Below are 18,326 nucleotides of genomic sequence, written 5' to 3'. Positions count from 1 at the left end.
AAATCTGCTACCATTTTCATTTGCAAATAGAATTTGTTTTTCAAATTGACCCATTTTCCTCAATCCATAAATGATGATATATTTACAATCTGAAAAGAAGACAATATTTACTGATATAATGTTTTAACCAATCTTATTTGAGCATCAATGAGATGGCATAGTGGGAAATGTCTGTGGTGTGCAAAGTTGGCCACATGACATTGATAACCAGTAAAGATGGCAAAAACAGACCCTACAAGCTTTCTTCCAGTCTCCATATGTGTGTCATTTTCTAAAAACCCATAATTATATCACACACACACACACACACACACACACACACACACACACACAAAAGAAATTAATTTTGTTAAATAAATCTCATTACTGTTACATTATCTAGTATTTCTATATAATTCTCTTAGAAGACAGGACTTCAAGATGAAGAACCAAATGGATAACTAATGGAAACCGGAAGAAACATGGAACATCAAATAATATATACATATCCATAGCAATCAAGCTATGTTGTGAGACATACAGTTGATTGCTGATCATCTTACTTCATTGCATCTCTACCAGATAGCTGAAAATGCTGCTTTCGATACACATATAAGGTATTTAATGCTTCTTATATTCTCTTCTATTAGCACCTTAATATTAATATTATTAAAATGTGTTGACAAAACAGGGCACATTTTGGGCACATCTACTCTTGAACTTGTACTCAGGAGGCTGACACTTGAGAATCAAGAGTTCAAATCTAGCCTTGACTAATTACTGACATCCAAGCCAGGCTGGATAACAAACAACATCTCAAGGGAATTTGTAAAAATATGAAAAGCAAAACCATTACCCTTTCACAGATACCCTTACTTGAAGTGTATGGTCACTAAAGACACAACGGACAACTTTGATAATGGGGATCCCATTCTACACAATGCAGCAGAAAAATACCCATCACCAAGGGAACGTATAATTGAAGACGACAGAAGCCGCAGAAAGAATATAAGAATGGCCTAATAACCTTCTGTCAATGGTTTTACTACACATGCAGAAAACTTCAATACCTGCTGCAAACGTTTCAAAATACAAATCACAACCACAACTGATGATCCCCACCAGGCTACAATGAAGAAGAGATGAAACAAGATGTGTTTCCTTGAAACTGAAAACAACTATGATATCTACAATCTTTATCAAATCAAGTTTACACAAACAGGTTGTCATTTTTATAGTTATTTCCTATTTCCTGAAATCAAGATAATAATAATAATATAAAAAAAGCTTTAACATATTTACAAGGCTAGAGACATGGCTGTGCAGTTAAGACAAGTTCATTCCCAGGACCAAGGTCAAGTTTCTGACAACTTTTGTAATTCCTGATACAAGAAGATCCAAGGGTCTAATCTTCTTGGGAACCAGCACGCATATACACAAACAAAAACACTAACGTCACATAATTAAAACAAAAACAAATTGTGACAGAAATACATTTTTACTCATGAGTGTTTTTCTTGTGTGAACATTCACTCTCAGGTTTGAGGCACGTAAAGGCTTACCTACAGAGCTTTTCTTCGTCATGAACTGGTACATGTAACATGTAAAGCAAGCAAGTAGGCTTGAAGTGAGAGAAACAAGTCCTAAATTGGTGGTATTATTTGGGAAGACTTAGGAAATTCTGCCATGCTGGAGGATATGTCACTTGGGGTGGGCCTGAGAGTTTACATCTACAGACCATTTCTAGTTCCCACTGTCTGCTGCAAACTGCAAGTTGAGAATATGCACTGAAAATTCCTGCCTCTGTGTCAGCACTTGACCACCATCTGAAACTACCCAGTGCTGTTTTTCTTTACAAACCACAGACTTAGCGTGTATTTCTGCTCCACTTGTTGCTTTTTTTTTTTAAAGAGTAATCCTGAATGAGTCACTAGTAATAATTTTCCAAAGGATTCACTATTCCATCTATGAAATCAGCCCACTATTTTTTTTTTTAATTCAGCCGTAGTCAATTTCTTGGGGGCATGAACAGAATAATAAAGATTTTGGCCCAAGTTGTCACACAAATGACCCTTAGCTTAATTTTCCGTGGAGTCTATTTTCTACTGAAATCCTACGGCCACGGCTTCCTCTGTCTGAACTACTCTCGCCAGTTTGATCCTCCAGGTCCTACAAGAACAGTCAGTTAAGCTCTGTGTGCAGCTTTCTATGCCTTTTGACATCTAAAAGCCCTGATATTTTCCACATTCCTCCAGAAGAGAACATTCCCAGGTTCTGTGCAGCAGCAAAAGCACTTTTTTTTTGTACCATTTTTTTGTTCTAACTTGAGACTCTGCTGCTGTCATTGAATCCTCTAACCAGATTATCTCAGGTCACGGATGGGTTTACTTCTCTGGTCCTGTGAGATGACGGTCCATCATTTTGGGAGCTTCTGTTAGAGACTCAAGCTTCCAGAAAATGAAGGCACAAACCATGAGCAAACATTGTTTCCCGGCTTTTCTCTTGCTTCATCACTGTCTCATAATCAGCTAGCTCATTTTTCCAGCCAGGCCCACATGCTTAGGGACAATGACATCCTCAGCGGAAGAGCTTTCCCACATCAATCAACACAATCTCTCTCAGACATGGCAACTACCCATTCTGATGGGGGCATGTCCTCAATTGAAGCTCCCTCAGAAAACTGTAGGCTCTGAAGCTAATTAGGACCCGGAGACAGTAATATATGAGAACGTTTTAAAAATCCAAAACCAATGTGCTAATCCCATCAATCACTTAAGTATCAAAAACCCAAACAGTAATGATTGCAACAACTGAAAAACACAGATTTGCCAAGAGATGGAAACAGGCAAGCCTTTAGGATCAAGTAGAAAAAACTAAAACTGTTTGTCTACAGAAAGTCACTAAGATCAACAATTAATAAATGTGACCTCAAGAAACTGAAAAGCTTCTGTAAGGAAAAAACACAATCAGTTGGCCAAAAAGACATCATAAGGAATGGGAAAAGATTTTACCAGCTCCACAACTAATAAAGGCCCTAATGCACAAACTGCATAAAGAACTCAAGAAACTAGATTTTCATAGAACAAAATACTCAGTTAAAAAATAGAGTACATATCTAAACAGAGTTCTCAACAGAGGAATTTCAAATGGCTAAGAAACACTTGAGATCAGGGATGGTGATTCCTCCTGCAGATCTTTTACTGTACAGGATTGTTGTAGCTATCCTGGGTTTTTTGTTTTTCCATATGAAGTTGAGAATTGATCTTTCCAGTTCTGTAAAATATTGTGTTAGTATTGTGATAGGGATTGCACTGAATCTGTGGATTGCTTTTGGTAGGATGGCCATTTTTACTATGTTGATTCTCCCAATCCATGAGCATGGGAGATCTTCCCATTTTCTGAGATCTTCTTCAATTTCCTTCTGCAGAGACTTGAATTTTTTTTTTCATATAAATTTAGACTCAACAAGATAGAAAAGATGCTTTCTTCAAGTTTGGCAAATACAAATAGCCAAATCACTGTGAATGTAACATTTCTATAACTCCTAATGGTCTCATGTTTCTTCCTGCTGTGCTTTTAAAAAGGATTTAATTATTTATTTGTTAGTATACAGTGTTCTGCCTGCATGTAGACAGAAAAGGGCACCAGATCTCATTATAGACAGTTGTGAGCCACCATGTGGTTGCTAGGAATTGAACTCAGGACCTTTAGGAAGAGCAGCCAGTGCACTTAACCTCTGAGCCATCTCTCCAGCCCTGTTTCTTCCTACTGAATGTAGTTTATTTTATTCATGTGTAATACTATAAATTATATGTTAAAATTAATTTAAAAAGAACAAGTTAAAAAAAGAAACGCTTCAAAAAAATGTCCAACATCCTTATCTATCATGGAAATGCAAATGAAAACTACTTTGAGATTCCATCTTACACATAACAGAATGGCTAAGATCGAAAATACAAGCAACAGGCGATGCTGGCAAGGGTGTGGAGAAAGGGGAAAACACCTCCATTCCTGATGGGAGTGCAAACTAATACAGCCACTATGGAAATCAATATTGTGCTTCCTCAGAAAACTGGAAACCATCCTACTAGAAGACCACTTGCACCACTCCTGAGCATATACCCAGAAGAAGGGGGTTGTAGCTCTGGGGAAGGGGAACTACACGAGAGGTGGGAGGCAGCTCAGAGCAGTGGAGAGAGGAGAAACAGTGGTGAGAATATATTGGATGAGAGAAGATCTATTTACCTTTAAGAAACATTAATTCCTATTTCCCAAATGAAAATGCAGAGAAGGGACCACAAAAATGGACAAAGAGAAGTGAAATAGTGAAGACACGAAAAGCATGATTTTGACGGTTACAATTCTCATTCTGTGTGTAGGGGGTGGTCACCACAGAGGAGTTTGTGACAAGCTCATTCTTTGACCCTGTCTAGATCTGTGAAATCATATATATGTGTATATATCACGCAGGAAACGAACACAGGCCATTTTCCTGTGTTAGTTTTCATTAGTTTGGTTATAATCCAAACTATTTTTCCTGCTCATTTAATTCAAAATAATACTCTTGCTTCTTGTTAAGGGAGAGTAATGCTTGAGTAAATATTCAAATAATTAAAATACACGTGTAACATATTTCATTAACAGTATACTGCATTAAATACATACACACTGATATATAAAAATAATAGGTGTTAAATATTCTCCAAAGCAAAAATGAAGGTGTTACCATCTAAGATGGGATATTTGATCAGAAAAAAAAAAATAAAGAAATGAGTCATTTGTCTACACATTTTACCTTTTTTTAAAACTATAATTTATTGTCATTATTTAAATTCAAACAAAACAATGCAGGCTGTTTCTTAACTTCATTGTCACTTTTTCATGCAGTAGGACTCATTGACAGAAAGCTCTCATACCATCCAAATAAAATAACTTTCTTCATTTTTACAATGTACTATAAGAGCACATTTACTTCTCATTTCTATAACAACCCTTGCTACAAAAATCTTTATATTTCATATTTCCTCTCTACATACCAACTAAAAAAATGTTACAAAGACCCTTTGAAGGCGAGTGCGTCAGCTAGATTCCGCGTTCTTTCTGCTTTTCGTTTTCTATTGCTACCTGCAGGGTAGACAGGATGGCCGAAGCTCTCACACCTGTCTGACAGATGGGAGTGCATTAAAGATTAAAATCAGATGGGGAAAAAAGAAGTGGGTAGATTCACACATGCTGCTTTGTAACTAGTACAGCACTGACTGTGAGAGTTCTTTAGAGGGGTTATAATCCTTTAACCATGGTTATTGTCTTTATTCATTTAGCATAATGTCCTCTTGAAGCACCCAGCTTGTCCTGCTTTGACAAGGACAAGAATCCAGCTTGTCCTATTGCACACCAAAAGCAACGCCAGTGTGTGTACATTGGATAGTAATGTTTTTTATAAGCACCACAGCTTTCTCCTATCTTGGCAGAGAGCCTCCCACTCCCCAGGAAATCCACACTCAGGAAAGGTCAGAGGCCAAGGTCACCACACAGAGTAATAGAACCATAGTATGACCCAGATCCACCTATATCTATTTTCATTCCCATGAAAGAATTAATACATGCTGGGAAATTATAAAATCACTCACCCTGCAGGAATCAGGCCCTTCTTCATAATGGTGGCCCCTGCAGCTGACTGCCTTAAACTTTAGTCTGTGACCTAACTATTTCCTACTCTCTTTCACCCAGCAGCGTGCACAGTAAACTGTTCCTCCCGTTCTGGTCTGAAGGCAGAAGCCACACTCCACATGCAAATCCTTTTCCTGCTACTGCAATGGAGATTTTATTACATGACTCAAAATTTAAAACTCGGTTGTAGTATAGTCCATTACCTTAAAAAAAACTAGAAAGTTTAATCAAGAGGGGCGGAGCACAAGGCCAGTGACCTAGGGAGCAACAGACCAGGATCAAGGTGGCCTGAGTCAACATAGCTTGTCTCAAAACCGTTTTTCTAAGAGGCTGAAGATACAGCTGGATATTAATTCTAGAATTAATATCCCTTCCCAGGGAGAAATCACTCCACACACACAATTAAAAGACTAATTAAGAAAAATCTCTTTAATGACAGCATGCATTCAGCTCTGACTAACGCTCAAAGAGGAGCCAACTGAGAGCAGATTTTGCAGTCCACGTATCCTGTCACCCTTAAGTCACTTTTAGGTTGAGGCCCCAGCATATGTTTTGAACAACTGAAATATGGAGTGGAGACTGCAAGTCTAGCCACTCAGGCCGAAGGTTGATTTCCACAGCAAAGGTAGTCCCAGAATTATTTCTTAAGTACACCAGTGCCCTCAAACGGCAAGTCACTCTTTAGCAACAGGGTCCTGAAGTGGATGTGCCAAAAGAGGAGAAGATAGGAAAAGCCGGCGTTAGAAAAAATAAAAAGCTGAGATGAGGCATCTTGCACAAGCTATGTCTTATGCCAAGTAAGCTTCCCCCGCCCCCCCGCCCCCTGCTTTATTTATTTAATCACATTACTGCTTGATCCCAGCCTCCTCCCTCCTTTCCTCCCAGCCCCACTCTCAGGTCCCCCCCACCTACCCACCCCTGCATTTCCCCCTCCCTTTCCCTTCATAGATACTGAGCTCCACCCCCTCCTACCCCATAAGAACCAACCAACCCTGATCTATGAAGTCAGCAGAAACTATCATACAACGGGATAAACTCAGAGGGGTCTTAATAAAACAATGCTGCACAAGGGGAACACTGCAAATCTCAGGAGCATTAATTACCAAGCCCACAGTGGCCTTGGTACTGACAACCACAGCCCCACGTGGTGGGAGGAGGTGGATTCTCATCTGAAGCAAGCCCTCCCCAAAGGCCCTGGCCCCAGACCATTACTAGATGTCCCAAGCATTTTCCTGGCTTTAGAAAATAAGCTCTGTTTTATTCTCAATATACTGGGACCTTGGGGGAAGTTCCCAAGGCCTAGGCCCCAGGCTGTTACAGGCTATTCCAAGAACGTTACTGGGTTTAAGAAAGAACTATGCTAGCCGGGCGTGGTGGCGCACGCCTTTAATCCCAGCACTCGGGAGGCAGAGGCAGGTGGATCGCTGTGAGTTCGAGGCCAGCCTGGTCTACAACGTGAGTCCAGGACAGCCAAGGCTACACAGAGAGACCCTGTCTCAAAAATAAATAAATAAATAAATAAATAAATAAAAAGAAAAAGAAAGAACTATGCTAGTTTACATATATGACGGCCTCATAAGAAACTAGTTTGATCGGGCCAGCACTCAACACAAGCATGGTTTTCCTTTCCAAAGAGATGTCAACCAGTGTAGACTTGCCCCTGTGGCAAAACTATGCTTTTCTCAAAAAGAAAACTGGACCTTTATGTAGAGGAATTTTAATTCCGAACATGGCTGATCTGGAAAGAGATCACATCCTGGTCTATATGATCCGGCTGGAATAACAGGACAGAGACAAAAAGACCTTTGAGGTCAAGGCCAGCCTGGTATAGAGCAAGCTTCAGGTAAAGAAAAGCTTAGGGCCAGGAGTGGTGGTTCATACCTTTAATCCTAGCACCCAGGAGACAGAGGCATGCCAGTGACTGAGCTCTACCTATTTCTGTTGAGGAAGTTCAGCTGAGTCAGTGAGGCGAGAGGCAGCGCAGTGGAGTTGAGTTTGTAGGATTCAGAAGCAGTTTTACTGGGAGTTTTACAGACACAGGCTTTTAAAGAGAACAAAGTAGACACAGGTGAAAACAGAAAGAGCCAGAAAATGAGGAGGAGCCAGAAAATTAGAACATATCGCTGAAGTTAGTATGAGGCCAGACAGAGCAAGTCAGTCAGAAACTGAGAAAAGGCAGATTGAATCAGTCAGCTTCGAGAGGAGTCTGAGCCAGAACAGCTGAGTTGAACTAGCCAGCAAGAGTTCAGAAAGAGGGAGAAAGTGTGATCTTATTCAGCAGTAAGTCTCAGAGGCTGACAACATTCTGGGCCTGGATCAGATTGTATGAAGGGCAGATGCTTTCAGGACTCAGGCCTAGGCTAGCAGACTTAGGCAGTAAGCCTTCTAGAAGGCACATCAGGGGAGTAGAAGTTACTTTAACACCTTTATAGCACACCAGGCTGTATGCTGTGTTGGTTGTGACCCCGTGATGCCCCATTGAACAGCTTGTTAGATGCCTGTTCGTGGTATCAGGATGGGCCTAGCCGCTGGTTGTAAATCACAGCTGTCTCCTTTGTTATGGTTGGAGCCAAATTTCTAGACGTTCCCGGTGAACAAATATCTGTATGCCAGCATCCTAATCTCTAACAGGCCTGGTTACCACAGTAGTTCTCTGAGGGGTGTTTTGGAGACAGTCTTACCTTAGCTAACTCTACCTGGTGTCCCTTACTATTTTCTCAACATTGCTAAACCCTTTACATCGTGAATTCTCATCACAGCTTAACACTGGAGTGCTACCCAACCCATAAGATGCCTTTTTACAACCTCTACAAAATTAACTCCAAACAGACCTTACACCTAAAGGTTAAATGCTGAGGGCAGAACTTGTAGAAAATACTAGACAAACTAGGGTTCTCCGAGTTTGGCATCCTGCCAAGGACGTTTCTCCACACAAACCCCCTTTTCCGGAATACTCTGTACAGGTGTAGCCCCACAGTGAAGTTTATTCAGATGCCACCTCTGGGTCCAGCGAGTGCCTAGGACCACAAAGTACTTCCCAGGTGGCAGCCTTTTGCCACCCGGTCCCGGGAAAGGCCCACCACACCAGCTCCCGCTGCTCAGCCGCCTGCTCTGCCCCCCCCACCCCCCTCTTTGTGGGCAGTGTCCCGCAGGCTCACCATGTCGCCAAGGCGGAGCTTGACTGAGCTTCCCTCACAGCGCACAAGCAGCAGCGATCAGTCGCGACTTCAGAGCTTGCCTAAGCTCCCCCTCGCCGCACCCAGCAGCAGCGCCCAGTCGCGACTCTGAAGCTCGCCTGAGCTCCCCCCTCACAGCACCCACAAGTCGCGCCGCAAGCACATCCCTCCCAACAGTTCAACCCCGCTCAGCAAATGGAGCTGAACCAGCAGCAAGGCACCCGGAAGAACACGCCTCCGCTTATGACTGGCGGGTGTGCCCGGAGGCTCTGATTGGCCCGGGAGTCTGGAGTTCCGTGAGCACCTCCCCTCAGCGTTAGAGTGCGCAGAAGGGACACAGTTGAGCAGTGCCGGACCTAGGGTTCCAGTCCAGGGCTGGACCGTTTCCAAATATGCAGAGAGTTGTATTTCAGTAGCACTTCTGCCTGTCCTCCAATAGCCTACTTGTCTAATCATCCCACCCAGCCCCAGGGAGGACCCGCCACTCCCATTCTGGTCTTTCAGCGACTTCCTCCTCCCCTTCGTGGTCGGTAACCCTGAGCTCCCTAAGTCATAACTTCAGGGCTTGCCTGAGTCCCCCCTCACAGCATTCAGTGGGCACTTCCGCTTCTTCCTCCTGGTGGTACAGTTGGATGCTTGCATAGTCCATCGCTCAACTTGCAGTGGAGTTATCAATCTGTCCCACAAGTAGAGGTGTCCAGAATATTAATAATTAAAGAGAAACTCTAGGCATATATATAAATATGGATGGATGGAGAGAGAGAGAGAGAGAGAGAGAGAGAGAGAGAGAGAGAGAGAGAGAGAGAGAGAGAGAGAGTGTGTTTCATGCTGGGTTTAGGTAAACTGAAGCTACTTTTCACCTGGTAGGTATGAGACAAACCTGGGAGAAAAGCAGTTAACGGATGACAAACACTGTGTAGCACTATCTTCCTCAGCCACATCTTCCTCACTGGGAAGGTCACACACACACACACACACACACACACACACACACACACACACACACACAGCTGTATATAGAAAGTGGGTTTATTAGTACGGCTCACAGGCTGTGGTACACAGCTAGTCCAACAATGAATGTGTACCAATGGAAAGTTGAAGAATCCATGTTGCAGGATATTTGATCACACTGTGAACCCTGAGGTTGTCTACTGGAAAAAAAAAATCTGTCCTAGTTGTATGTCTCAGCCCTAGCACACAACTTTAATCCAAGAGCTTTCTGTAAATAAGCTTAAATAAACTCAACCATAGGTCAAGAAGCAGAGCAGGCAACCAGTTGACACAGAAGGAGCATAGGGGAAAAAAAAAACATAGTGAGGGGAAGACTGGAGGACGGGTAAAGAGAAGCACGGGAAGTAGAAGGGAGGGAGGGACAGTCAGTTTGAAGGGTTTTTAGGGCAGCATGGAGAAGGAGAGGGGGCTTTTTCTGGGACTGAGGTCGAGTAGGACGGTCAGCTAGGTGCTTTTTCTACCTCTCTGAGGAAGTAGGCTTTCACTCCAGCATCAGGCTCCCACGTCTTTATTGCTGAAATCAGAACAGTTAGGACTTTGCTTAAAAACAATAAACCCTGGGCCCGAGAAATGGTTCAGCGGATAAGAACACTGTCTGTTCTTCCAGAGGTCCTGAGTTCAATTCCCAGCAAGCACATGGTGGTTCACAACCATCTGTACTGGAATCTGATGCCCTCTTCTGATATACGGTGCACATGCAGATACAGTACTCATAAATAAATAAGTAAGTAAATAAATAAATAAATAATCTTCTTAATTTGAGTAAAGATAACAAAAGGTTTTGTTAAAACCAGTCAACCCACTCAGATTATCTTAGGAAACTTCCATAATTTGTGGCTGGATGTCTCAGCTGGTGTTCAGTATATACCAAAATTCTGAAGAAGTAGGCTCTAATGCCAGTAAAAAAAAACTTGCTAGCCCAAGGTAGGGCAAGCAAAGAGAAAGAGTTACCATCATGTATGCGCGCGTGCGCGCGCGTGTGTGTGTGTAATATATATATATATATATATTATATATAGAAATATGTATATTACATATTATGTAATACACACACACACACACACACACACACACACACACACACACACACGTTGCCACCAGAGGCTGTGGTCTAGATTAAAGTTGGATTTTATCAAGTCAAAAGATCCAGATTAAAGAAGGGTTTTTTCCACTTCAAAAGCTATAATTAAGAAAAATCTCCCACAGTTCCCAACTGTTTGCATTTTAGTTAATTCCAGATGTAGTCAATTTGATGATCAAGAATAGCCATTACAACAGTCAAAATAGAAGAACTGAGAAAGAATTTTTCCCCTGTGGCAGGCAAGGAGAGCATGGGAGTCGTTTCCAAAGCAATGCTTTTCTTCAGCAAAGGAAGCATCAGGATTTTACTTAGAGAATCTGGATACATTCAAATGTAGGTTTGCCTTCTCCAAGGCATGCTAAATTAAGTCCTCATCTGAACATGGCCACAATGTGAAATCAGATATATTTCAAGGCATCTCAGCTTGAAGTCATGTAAATTATAAAAACAATGAACAGAAATGCCTCTGGAATGTTCATCTGGTACCACAAGTGTAAGTAGATTGCATGGGACCTGTGCTTCCTGTCAGCCATGTTGTATCAAAGCCATAATTCTCACATATACAAAGGACAGTGAATACAAATTCAGAAACCTCAAGGAGGTCACATATCAGCATTATAGACACTGTTCTTAGAGGAACAGCTTTGCTGAGCTATTCTGACCTCACAGTGAGACAAGTTGGTTTCGAGGACGGCCACAGCTACTTTCATACAGGACCAGAAGGAGTTCATTTTAACTAGCCCTGGCTGGTGTCTGTCCCAAAGCTGTGACACCACTGTAGAAATTACATTTTAATCTTTATTTTATATATACATGTATATATATATATACACACATGTTTGTATGTATGCATGTATATCAGTGTGTGCATGCGTGTGTGTGTGTGTGTGTGTGTGTGTATGTGTGTGTGTGTATATGTGTGTGTGTGCAGTAACGACATGGGCCAGAAGATAACAGGAGATGTCTTGGACTGAAATTAAGAGCAAATGGTTCTCTATCATGTGGTCTCTAGAGATGGATCCTGTGTCCTCAATAACAACACCCATTGCTATCAACTGCTAAACCATCTTTCTGGTCATATTTTAATTTAAAATGTATTTTTATACATTTTAATTAAAATATATTGCATTGCATTCCCCATGTCTTGTTGTCTCTCCATCGGTGTTGTCAAGCCTTGTATTATAAAAGAGTCTCAATTATTTGTGTGATAGTCGGGTTAAGAAATAAACTAAGATAAACAGTTTTATAGAAATAATTTCAACAAGGAACCATACCTATTCAAACCACCACACCCTTATTTGGGTTTAAAAACTATGTGTTTTTGTGGGTGAGTGTGCATACACCACAGCTCAACTGTAGAGTTAAGAGAAAAACTGTAGGAGTAATACGAGTCTCCTAGAGATTGAACTCAGGTCATTAGGCTTAGCAGCAACAGAATTTACCCAAAGGGACAATTCTCTGGTATTCATCTGTGGTTCTGAGAAAGTGTTTTGAAAAGTGTTTACTCCTATGAATAAACTAATATGCTCCCCCCAAAGAAAGCAGTATATCATTTTCATTTGCAAATATGATTTATTACTCAAATCACCCTGTTTTCCTCCATCCCTAGATGATAATATATTTACAATCTGAAAAGACACTATTTTACAGATGTAATGTTTCAACTAATCTCCTTTGAGCATCAGTGAGATGGCTCAGTGGGAAATGTCTGTAGTGTGCAAACCTGGCAACCTGACCTTGATCACCATATAAATATGGCCAAACTAAACCCCACAAAGTTGTCTTCCAGTCTCCAGATGTCTGTCATGACCTTTGGCACAGCTTTTTGTGATTTTTCAAGCTTAGCTCTGTAACATTCTGGCTTGGGGTTGAGTTGGGTGGGGTGGTGGGAGGGAGTTTGTAGTTCAGCTCCAGAGTCTTTTCTCTGGCCCTGATTCATGAGTGGTGACTTGATTACAGTAAATCCTTGTCATCATAGACCTGGTGTTTGAATATGTTGGGTCTAAGCAGACCCCTTAATGCAAAGGCTTTACCACACTGATTTCATTCATAGGGTTTCTCTCCATTATGTGTTCTTTTATGTCTTCGAAGATGACCACGATGTACAAAGGCTTTACCACATTGGCTACATTTATAGAGTTTTTCTCTAGCATGTTTTTTTTTTTATGTATGTTCGGAGACTACTCTGACATCCAAAGGCTTCACCATAGTTAATACCTTCACAGGATTTCTCTAAAGTATGAATTTTTTCATACCTTTGAAGATTAGCAAGATGTGCAAAGACTTTACCACATTCATTACATTTGTAGGGTTTCTCTCCAGTATGTGCTCTTTTATGTCTTTGGAGATGACTGTGGTTTGAAAAGATTTTATCACATTCATTATATTCATAAAGTTTCTCTCCAACATGTGTTCTTTTGTGTATTTGGAGATTACTGTGATGTGCAATGGCTTCATCATATTGAATAACTTCATAGGGTTTCTCTTCATTATAAATTCTTTCATGCCTCTGAGTATTACTGTGATACAAACAGGATTTATCACATTGAGTATATTCATAGAGTTCCTCTCCTGTATGACTTCTCTCCTGCCTGCAAAGATAATTGTTACATGTGAAAGCTTTACCACATTCATTACACCGATGCATCTTTTTATCTGTATGAATTAATTTTACATTTTGGTTTGATTGAAAAGAGGAATCAGATCTTAAGGTTTTATGTTTTTGTTTACATCCATGGTATTTGCCTTTATGATGGGTTATTTTGTGTCCTTGTAGCTTACTTGCGATGGTATAAGCATTCATTACAAGTTCACATTTATAGCATGCTTTTTCTATATGAGTTTTTTTTTTTTTTACATATTTGAAGAGAACTGAAAGAACTCAGAGCTTTACCACACCAATTGCATTTATTAATTTCCTACATACTATATTTGCAAAGTGAACTATGACAAACAAAAGAAGTTCCACATTACTAGTACTCAGAGATTTTCAATAGAGTGAGTTTGTGCGTGTATTCCAAATAAAGTTAGAATTCCAATTAATTATAAACTTGTATCACATTCAGAGAGTATAAACAAAGTGGGGGGCTCTTATATGTCTTCTAATTATTCTGGGAGAAAGAGAGATGTACATTGCTTCTTCCAATATCCCTATGCTCATATGGTTTGGATCCATTGTGATATATGATATACCTACTAAAAAAGAATAACAAATGAAAGGGTTCCACACTGCACTCACACATTCTGTCTTTCTGTTCCTCATAAACATATGTTATAGATATAAAGATTTCTCCACAGCATTCTGAACTCTCATACACTGCCCCTCGCACTAAACATAGCAATGATACTACAAGTATATAAGTAACACCAGCTTTACAATGGACTACTTACTAGAAGACTTTGGACATATACTTATCACCTAATCACTGTGCATACCTTTTGCAATATCTAAGTGGTTGTGGCTTAAACATATTGGCAATGGTACAGCATAGCTCGAATGGGGTCTGATTCAAATGGTGTGATATGCTCAGGCATTGTTTCCTTGTCTTCTTTCTTAGAGGAGTGCCTTACAAACACAAATCAGGTACCTGATTTACACTGTTGCTTTTCTTTCAAACTTCCAGGATACATTAAAATTTCTTCAGAGGCATATTTGTATCACCTTGCATATGAAATTTACCTTCTAGAACTTTCACACTGTTCTTCATTATTATGGTCTTCCAAATTGTACCCTAAAATAGAGCATCAGAGAATTTATGATATACTCTTGGAAATTAGGCAAAATTCACGTTTACTATCTTCAGTGAACCTTAGAATCACACCTGATTTACTCATCTCATTACTCTTTGTTCTCAATTAAAATTACATTAGTGCATCAATAACCAAGAAACAGTTGTCCCCTTACTTTAAAACTCAAAGGAGAATTCAGTCTTACCTATAGCAGTGAGGTTCCTATAGATCTCCAACATCACATCTTTATAGAGACTCTTCTGCAAAGGATCAAGCAAATCCCACTCTTCCCAAGTGAAGTTAAGATGCATATCATCATAGGTCACTGCATCCTAAAATATCCCATACATTTGTCTAAGAGAAAGTATGATACTGACAACACTGTAAATATACACTTCGTTGGAAATATATTAATATAATCCTGATGCTTCTTCCACTTACTTCCTGAGGCAGTTCTAATGTAATCACCAAGTCATTTTAAAAGGAAACTGAATAATGAGGTTCACGTCTATCATAAGCCCTTTGAATAGGATACAGACTTGCAAGAGAAATGACAAAGACACAATTAAAATGAGAGAGAGAGAGAGAGAGAGAGAGAGAGAGAGAGAGAGAGAGAGAGAGAGAGAAGCAAATAGATCAACAGTACTGAGTACACATCAAAGAATTTGTATGAACAACTACTACCTACAAAAAATGATGGGCAAGCTGGGTGTATCAGCTCATGCCTTTAAATCCCAGCACTCAGGAGACAGAGGCAGGTTTATCTCATTGAGTTGGATGCCATCTATGCAGTGCATTCCAGGAAAGACAGAGGTACATATTCAGACCTTGATTTCACTGCAAAATTCAATCAAACAAAGAAAAAAGGTAGAAAGAACTCAGAGGTCTTTACTCAAGTTCCTACAAAGAGTTAAGCACTCATTCCAGTTCTATATTCTTCTTCCAAAAACCTGAAGCATCCCAGTGTAAACTCTAACATGAATAAGAGCTTACTAAAAGAGAATGCATGTTTAAACAGTGGCAGATAGGCAGATGGAAACATTACCAATGTAGAAGTTGGTCAAAACTAAACAACGCGAGGCGGGAGAGACGGATCTGCAGTGAAGAGCCATAATTCAGGTTGAAGGCTCTTCTAACCTTTGGAAGATTAAACGTTGTCCTTCATCAGTGCTCTGCCTTTTTGCAAAAGGAGACAACCCCATTTCTGTTCAGGATTCCATTAAGGACAGTTCATCCCTATTGCCCCGTGTGTTACGGTTCTTGAAGATACTGTCCCTTCTGCATATTCTTTCCAGTGTGAGGCCTGGAAACATGCTTACCTGCATAGGAAATATGTCATCTCCAACACCTTAGGTAATGGAAAGTCAGTTTGTTTCTGGCCTTTAATCCTATTTCCTCTACCTTTTTGGTTGTCTTTCTATTAGGTTTATTGTTAAAAATCCAGTCTCAAGGCAATCTGTTTAGCTAACAGACAGTTTTAAGTTTTCATTACCTATCTTAATAATTTTCTCTTAATGCTTACAGTAGATTGAGTAATGAAAGTGACATAAGCTCAAAGACCTCCAAAATTGTAAATGCAAAAGTATTTGTGGTGGTTTGACCAATAACGGCCCCCATTAGCTCATATATTTAAATGCGGAGTCATCAGAGAGTGGCAGTATTTGAAATGATTAGAAGGATAAGAAGTTCCCGCCTTGTTGGAGGAAGTGTGTCACTAAGGGTGTGGAGTTTCAAAGTCTCACAAAAGACCCAGAATTCCACCTGCCCCATATAGTTTACGATGTAGAGCTCTCAGCTATTTTTTTTTTTCAACATTAAGCCTGCCTGCTTGAGTTCCAACACTCGAGCCACCACGTTAATGGACTGTGCTCTGAAACTCTAAGCAAGCCCACAATAAAAAGCTTTCTTCCATAAGAGTTTTATTTGTCATGGTGTCTCTTCACAGCAATAGAATAGTGATTAAAACAACATTGTGTGTGTGTGTGTGTGTGTGTGTGTGTGTGTGTGTGTGTAATTTAACCAGGAACAATACTGGAATTCACAATATGCATTATTCCATGTGGTAGTGTATGCTTTGCTAGGAAGAACTACTCCAAAGAAAAGAGGCACCATATTTACATCCAGTTTTCTAACAAGTTCTACTACTAAAATGTGTGTGTGTTTAAATTTGAAATTAAAGTCTTTACTTTTCTTCCTAAGTGGATTGAGAGAGGTTTTTTTTTTTTTTTGAGACAGGGTTTCTCTGTGTAGCCTTGGCTGTCCTAGACTGCCTTTGTAGACCAGGCTGGCCTCCAACTCACAGTGATCCACCTGCCTCTGCCTCCCGAGTGCTGGGATTAAAGGTGTGCGCCACCGCGCCCGGCTGAGGGAGATTTTTTAAATTAACTGTTATCAACAGCAACAAAAGAGCATGTCATGGGTCAATGGTGAAGAGCACCGGCTGATGTGTCACAGGACCCAGGCTTAGTTCCCAGTACCCATAGCACTCACATCCATGTGTAACTCCAGGCCAGTGAAGATCTAAGTCACTTTTCTGGCCTCTGCAAGCATTAAGCATGCATGTGATGCATACATATACATGCAGGAGAAACAGCCATACACATGAAATAAAATAAACAAACAAAGCCATCCTTTCCGAGGTTGGCTTGGTGGGGATATATTTATAAATAAATTAGTAAAGGATTAGGATAGAATTAGAATGGAATTGGTATCAGAGAAGCTGGGTAGGAGGAAGGTGAATTTGTGGCTTCTTATGCATTTGAACAACTATTTATTTATTTATTTATTTAATTTTAGAGAACAGCTTTTGCAGACATGAGGGTAAAAGTCGTAGAGGCTTTGCCTGACAAAGTTCCAGAGACCTCTGACTGTCCAGCATGATCACGAGACATCCAGAGCAGCTGTTGGGGCTTTGCTTGACAAAGTTCCAAAGATCTCCTGCTGATCACCACGGCCCTAAATGTTACATATGGTCCAGGTGTAACGTTGATTAGAAATCTGCTATGTCTCCTAAAACTGCTTTTTCTCTTTATTTCTCAGCCCTAAGGAAAATCATACAGGGAAAAACTTTTTTCCACAGAAGATGTTGAAAGAGGGCATCTGGCCAAAGGCTTGAGACAATGATAGAGTTTTTTTGCTTTGACTGTGAGCACCCAAGCAGAAACTGCATGAAAGAAAATTAAGACCTTGACATAACAGTACCTGGCTAGATACTGTTACCTATAGAAATGTTTCTTTGAGAGCAATAGAAGGTGGGCTTGGAAAGTCATGCTTCACAGATATTTTAAAATAGAGGACCCCTTGACAGTTAGCCTAGACTTGGATAGCACACGTGCTGGCCTGGGACTGGAAGTAGGTCAAGTTTTTTCTTTCAAGAATGTCTAGCTCAAGCTATGTTGCTATGACCATCTTGTAAACACATTGGATTTAGCCCAGGGAAATTTATGATTAAACTTTCCTGTGTATTATTTTAAAAATAACCTCTTTGGCTAACCTCTCAACCAAAAGTAACCAAGTCCCTCCACTGAAGCCCTGCTTGGCTACAAAGGCTAGCCAGTTCAGATTCTGTATCCTCCATGACTAAGAGTCCTCGCTAAGGTTGCCCTCATAGATTCCAGGAAGTTACCTGTGCACTAAGTTTCTACACCAAGCCACAAATGCTCCCTAATTCCAGCTTTTCC

The 18,326-nt window shown here is 40.5% G+C and overlaps 1 protein-coding gene across 6 annotated transcripts in view; it reads right to left on the bottom strand.

Moving 5' to 3' along the window:
- The window catches only part of LOC311585616 (zinc finger protein 431-like), a gene marked incomplete at its 3' end in the record, with an annotated part of 93,361 nt that extends 78,458 nt beyond the window's left edge, over window positions 1–14,903 (bottom strand). For 5 of the 6 annotated variants that reach the window (XR_014775277.1, XM_084761031.1, XM_084761034.1 and 2 more), the window contains exon 1: window positions 8,808–9,037. Coding sequence is in view for 4 of the 6 variants with exons in the window: in XM_084761031.1 (XP_084617157.1) it covers window positions 8,808–8,810 (3 nt within the window). Of the gene's footprint in view, window positions 1–8,807; window positions 9,038–14,851 lie in introns of those variants that run through there. The other variant, XM_084761033.1, reaches the window with a different exon arrangement.
- Window positions 14,904–18,326: the final 3,423 nt, after the last annotated feature.

This window comes from Acomys minous, assembly GCF_964271855.1.
Source record: "Acomys minous genome assembly, chromosome: 16".
Classification (NCBI taxonomy): Eukaryota; Metazoa; Chordata; class Mammalia; order Rodentia; family Muridae; genus Acomys; species Acomys minous.
Note: the sequence above shows the minus strand (reverse complement) of the source record. Positions and strands in the feature narration are given on the sequence as shown.